Source organism: Zingiber officinale, chromosome 3B (assembly GCF_018446385.1).
Source record: "Zingiber officinale cultivar Zhangliang chromosome 3B, Zo_v1.1, whole genome shotgun sequence".
Taxonomy (NCBI): Eukaryota; Viridiplantae; Streptophyta; class Magnoliopsida; order Zingiberales; family Zingiberaceae; genus Zingiber; species Zingiber officinale.
Window position 1 is genome coordinate 63780392 of NC_055991.1, and position 5965 is coordinate 63786356.

General features: G+C 37.7%; 1 protein-coding gene across 1 annotated transcript; it reads left to right on the forward strand.

The window, feature by feature from the left end:
- The first annotated feature begins 646 nt into the window (after nucleotides 1-646).
- On the forward strand, nucleotides 647-2238 carry LOC122056534 (transcription termination factor MTERF15, mitochondrial-like). The gene is made up of 2 exons (XM_042618531.1): nucleotides 647-1907; nucleotides 1995-2238. The coding sequence occupies exon 1, from the start codon at nucleotides 730-732 to the stop codon at nucleotides 1879-1881; it is 1152 nt and encodes a 383-aa protein (XP_042474465.1). The 5' UTR covers nucleotides 647-729; the 3' UTR covers nucleotides 1882-1907; nucleotides 1995-2238.
- Nucleotides 2239-5965: the final 3727 nt, after the last annotated feature.

A 5965-nucleotide genomic window follows, 5' to 3' on the forward strand; every position in this document is an offset into this window, starting at 1 on the left:
GTCGTTGGCGAGAGAGAGAAGCAGACGAGATGTTACTGGGCGTTGTCTATGCCATCGGCGATAAGAGGGAGATAGGGAGAGAGATAAAGGAAGAGTGGTGGCCGGAAGCCGACGCCAGCGAGGCGCTCATCAGAAAGAGGAAGGAAAAAAAGTTGGCGGCGGAACCTCAGCCACGAAAAAACCCTCTTTTCTTCACGTGCTACAGTGCCATCCATAAACTTCAAAAACTTCACCCAAGTGAAAAGACCAAAATACCCTCATGCTTCCCCCTAATTTCTTCTATACCCTCACCGTATATCCACATCAGGTGACAATAAAAAGTTTGGAGTCTGACCGAACTTGTTTTTCTTCCTTTTATGATGGGGGTCATAAAATACCTTTTTTATGTGTAAAACTGTTAGATAAAGATGTCCTAAATGGGAGAATGGAAAAAAAACTTTCAAAAGTTTTTTTTTTTTTGGATAAAATTGAAGCTTAAAGGAGGATGATAAAATGTTGCATTTAGTTAGTCGAACATTTTTTAAAATTTATTAAATTTCAAAAATAGATAATTTGACTATGGTTTAGACACTAAATTTTAAAATTCATTTCAAAAATAAAAAATTAGATAGTTGGGGCGCCTTTTATTTTTAGCCTTTTTGAAGATATGTGAATTTCGGATCGATCTCACCCCGCCGCCTACCACACCGGCGCTAGGGTTTCGGGGGAAGAAGAAATAACAGGAGAGAGATGAACAGGTTCCATTTGTTGTCCCTCATCTCCAAAACTCTCGCTCATAATCGTCCTCCTCGTTCCGGCGATACCGTCCTGTTCTCCGTCTTCCCTTACTCTTCCGACGCCGCTTCCGCTGGCTCCAGCACTGGGCAACACATGTTCATGGCCCAGTATCTCGTCGAATCCTGCGGTTTCGACCAGAAGAAGGCCGCTGATACCTCGAAGTTTCTCTGCGGCATCAAATCGCGGCAGCAGCCAGACTCCGTCCTTGCCTTCTTAAAAAGTTACGACTTCGACGACAAATCTGTGAAAAATATCCTAGTTGTCTTTCCCCAATGTCTTCTTTTGGACGTAGAGAAATCTCTGGCCCCAAAGTTCCGAGCTTTCCAGGATCTGGGTCTCTCCCGATCCGACATCGTCCACCTCGTCCGATCTAATCCCGTCGTCCTCAATAACAGATTTGAAACCATTCTGCCAAAGATCCGATTTTGGCTAAGCATTCTTGGGTCCAAGGATTTGCTGGTGAAGCTGTTCAAGCAAAACCGGTGGTTTCTTGGGTACAGTGTCGATAAAAGGGTCCGACCCAACCTCGAGATTCTACAGGAGTATGGAGTCACTGGCCAGAAGCTCGCTACTATCTTGCAGTATCGACCGAGGATTGTGTTGCAGAAACCTGATTCATTGAAATCATTGATCAGTCGCGTGGAGAACTTGGGAGTGTCGCGGACATCAGGGATGTTCCACTGGACCCTGTCGGCTGTCAGTGCGGTGCATCCAAACAAGTTCAAGATGCAATTGGAGTTGTTCAGGGGCTTCGGGTGGTCCGAAGATGATTATTTTGCTGCATTCCGAAAGTCTCCTACCTTTACCAATGTATCTGTGAAGACTTTGCAGAGAAAAATGGAGTTCTTTGTGAATGAGGCTGGATATGCTTCATCTGACGTAATGATGTATCCAGTGATATTAACATATAGCTTGGAGAAAAGGTTGATTCCGAGATATCAGATCTTGATATTCTTGAAGTTCAACGGATACATCAAAAATTTTGGCAAGTTGTCGACGTACATAAGTTATTCAGAGAAGAGATTCTTTGAGATGTATATCCTTCGCTATAAGGATGAGTGTCCTGATCTGATTGAATTCTATGCAAGTTTAAAAAAACACTAATGCTTCTGATTCTGAACTTCAATTAGGTATGTTATTTTTCCCCTGCAAATTATCTTTCATATTACAGTTTTGCTTCAATATCAAACTATGTTTTCATGTCAACATGCATGAAGATAAGAACAATCCGCAGAATCATGAACTTGTTTTTGAATGGCAATGGAGCTAATAGCTGGCAGATTCATAGCTTATTATGTTAAATTATTATTATTCTTGTATTCATGTTGACACTACTACAAGAGTGACATTCTTCTTTTATGAGCATGGCAAAGCCTTCTTGAGAAGTAATTACTTGTCTACATTCTAGCAAATGCTTGAATCACATTGTAAATCAACAACTTTCTCAGAAATAGCTCTGATTTGTTGTTCTTTAATTTGTTATTCACTGTTTTGAATGGCGGCCATTTGGATCATGGAAAGTTCCTTTCTTCTCAATTGCACACAAGGTTTGAAGTTAACAAAAATGAAGAACTTGTTGTCTTGTTCATGATATATTTGATTTTGTGATCTAAAATTTAAATGGCGAAGTTGCTAAATAGAAGAGAAAGTCTGGTGATCTCATTGATTATTTACTTTTTACCTGCTTATGCTTTAAGCTGAGCCAGTCTTTAATTATTTTTTTTTAGATAAGCAGCGAGGCACAAGCCTTGCGATTGTGAGACCTCGGAAGCGCACGAGGTCTCTGAAGCGTGTGCTTCGCTGCGCTTCATGCAAAAGCGCAAGCGTTCACTTTTGTGCGAACCGCAGAAACTTTTTTTTTTGGTTTAAAGCCCTAATCCTCTTTAAATCTATCATTAAGTCAATTCGTTTGCCCCTTGTCTGCCTCTCACCGCCAGATGACCTTTCACCTTTGGAAGCCTTTGTTCACCTTTGGAAGCGTTTGTTCAATGTTGGTAAGAATTTCTCTTTTATATTAATTTTCTATAATGCATTTTCCAACGCGGTCGGAGGTGTTGTGATGGGCATTGCCAACACTGCGAACGATTTTTTTTTCCTAATTTATGATTTAATTAATTCTAACGACTCCTAATTTAAATGAGATAGTTCAAACAAATTTTTATAAATTCTAATTACATTATCCAAATAAAATATATAAAAAATATATTTAAAATTATTTTTTAAAATAAAATTTATTAATTTATTTATATTATGGTAATTTATATTTAAAATTTAAAAAATTCTAATAAATATTATTAATTCATTTATCTTATAATAATTTTATATTTAAAATTAAAAAATTCTAATAAATTTTATTAATCCATTTATATTTTGATAATTTTATATTTAAAATAACAAATTTTAATAAATATTATTAAATTATATAAATCATATTTATATTCTAATAATTTATATTCTGATAATTTTGTTTTACTATTTTTTTTTAATTTATTGATTTCACTGGTCTTAAGTCTTAATCATCTCAAATATAATAATTTTATCAATTCAAAAGATATTGCTTGGAACATGTTCAGATTCTAAAAATTCAAATATCATCGATTATATTTTTTGTGCTAAAATAACCAATGACAGAATTTTATCGACACAAGCTATATTTAGTTGGAGGTAATAGAAATGTAAAAGTTTATTCAAAATGCCTCAAGCACGTTAAAGAAGAAATTAGAGAGTTTATGTAAAAAAAAAACATAATTTGAAAAATCAAATGGATGGTATTCCTCATTCTGATGATATTGGTGATTTGGAAGATTTAAAGAGCATAAAGATGATCTTCAAATTAAAGTGAAAGAGAATCAATCAATATCTAATCCAAGCATCTATCCTATGGTCCAAGGTAAAAGGTAAAACAAATTGAACCTATTAATCTTTATTTTATGAAATATGTTGAAGAAATTGTCAAACAAAGATGTGTAAAAAACAAATAACAATTTGATGAAAATTAAAAGAAATTAAAAGGTATTGCATTTGAGAAATTTGTTAGATGGATATATAATGTTGGAATTCATTTTAATGTCGTTAAATATGATTTTTTTTAGTCTTGTATTGAAGCTATTGAACAGTTTGGATCGAGGATGAAACCTTCATCATATCATGAAGTCAGGGCTATGCGCCTTCAGCTGTGTACCTGCATTTACCAACCTCTATATCCGTCGGACCGACTCTAGGGGGGCCGTTGATGTGGCGGTTTTTTGATGAAGCCAGGGTTAAGTATTTGAAGAAGGTGTTGACAAATATGAACTCACTTCTTAAATCTCACGAAGAAGATCATGCTAAGTTTGGGTACATAATCATGAAAAATGAGTGGACGGATAAAAAGGCTAGGACTCTTATAAATTTTTTGATAAATGATCCTAAAGAAGCGTATTTGTTGAATCAGTTGATGCTTCATGCTATTTTCACACCGCTGACAAGATGTTTGAGTTACTTTCTAAATTTTTATATCGTATTGGAGAAAAGAATGTGGTTCAAATTGTAATAGATAATGTCAGCTGGTAAAATTTTAAATTTATGTTATTTTCAAGAATTGGATCATATTTTTAATTTTTTGTACTAAATTTACTTTGTTTTTTTCCAGTCGTCCTTTGGAAAGTCGATTTCCACACTTATACTTGTGCAGCTCATTGTTTAGATTTATTGTTTAAGGATATATTCAAAATTTCTCATCTAAGAAAATTGCATGAACAAACATTGATGGTGAATGATTATATTTATAATAGACTACAAGTATTGACCTCGATGAGTGTAAAATACTGAAAAAAGGGCGAATAACCATAAGAAAATTTTTCAGAATTTTTAGGAATTTTTCGGAGACCGTATGACTTGGGTTACGGGGATAAAAACTGGGCCCCGGGAAAGCCTGTTTAGGCTACTCATTTAAGCGAGGAAATGTTTGATTTTCCTCTTTATTTTCCTTTTTCTTTTATTCCTTTTTCGTCGTTTCCTTCTCCAGTCCGCCCCCCTCGCCCCCGTGGCCGAGCCATCCCCGATGCCTCCTTCGCGCCGTCTCCTTCGATCTGCCCTAACCGCAAGAGTCGGTTCCTTCTCCTCCCGCGTGCATAAAGCCGTGACCAAGAGAAAATTGACACTTCTCTTACTCCCCCTCTCCTTCTCCCGACGTCGAGCAACGCCGATCTTCCTTCTCTCCCGATTTCTCTACATCGTCGACGCCGAGTTCCTTGCCCAAGTGTCGACGACGCTCGAGCCTCTCCCTAGATTCCGATCGCGCCGTCTCCTCCTTGTGTCGATCGACATCCGCACTGCGCTACCCCCTCGCCGGAGCAGTGGCGTTGTCGGTCTTGCTGTGCCCTAGCCGCAGTCACTCGAGCGCCGCACCGTGCCCTAGTTTCCACTGCCGCCACCACCACCCGATCCTTCGACGCCCCCCACACCGACGAGGCCATTCTCCCTGCCCTAGCCACCCTACCCAGCACCACGCCGCAGTCTGATTCCTTCAGGAGGAAACTGTCGGTTGGGTAAGTTCGTTTACCTTTGGGTTCTAGATTCACAGAGGCTTGTGTTTGATATCATTATGGGTATGGTCTAATGGTGAAGGATGCCTGGCAGTGGGTTCTAGATAGTGTCGGCTACAAGTTAGGCAGCAACTTGACCTAGTGCCACCATCAGCATCTGATTGGATCTGCTGCCATCACCAAGGAAGAGGAAAGTTAGGTAAAGATCTTTACTAACATCAACAGGGGGCTGTGAATTGAGGTAAGATATAGGGTTTTGATCTTGTTGTTGATGATTGATAGTTATGTTAGTAATTAATGTTAACCTAGGTATATGTATTTAATTAGGGATAAATTGGATTACTAGATGATTTAATTGATTAGGGTTTTACCCTAATTTAGCCTTATGGATTTTATTTAGCTCTTCATTTGAGTTGTAGCTAAATAAAAAAATATATATATATATATATTGGTGACACAGGACTTTGACGCGAGACGAGCATCTCGACGTCGAATTCAGACCGGATTGGACCTTTCTATTGGAGGTGAGTGCTTTGACTTATCTTTTTAGATATGTCACTTAATATGCATTGTAGTTTTTTAACAAGTAGTAATAATTATTTTTCTTATCTGCATCGGTTTGTCACTACCGGATACCTGTTACATGCTTGTTTTTGCTTACT

Coding starts and splice junctions, on each gene's coding strand:
- LOC122056534 (XM_042618531.1), top strand. CDS start 730: ATGAACAGGTTCCATTTGTTGTCCCTCATCTCCAAAACTCTCGCTCAT.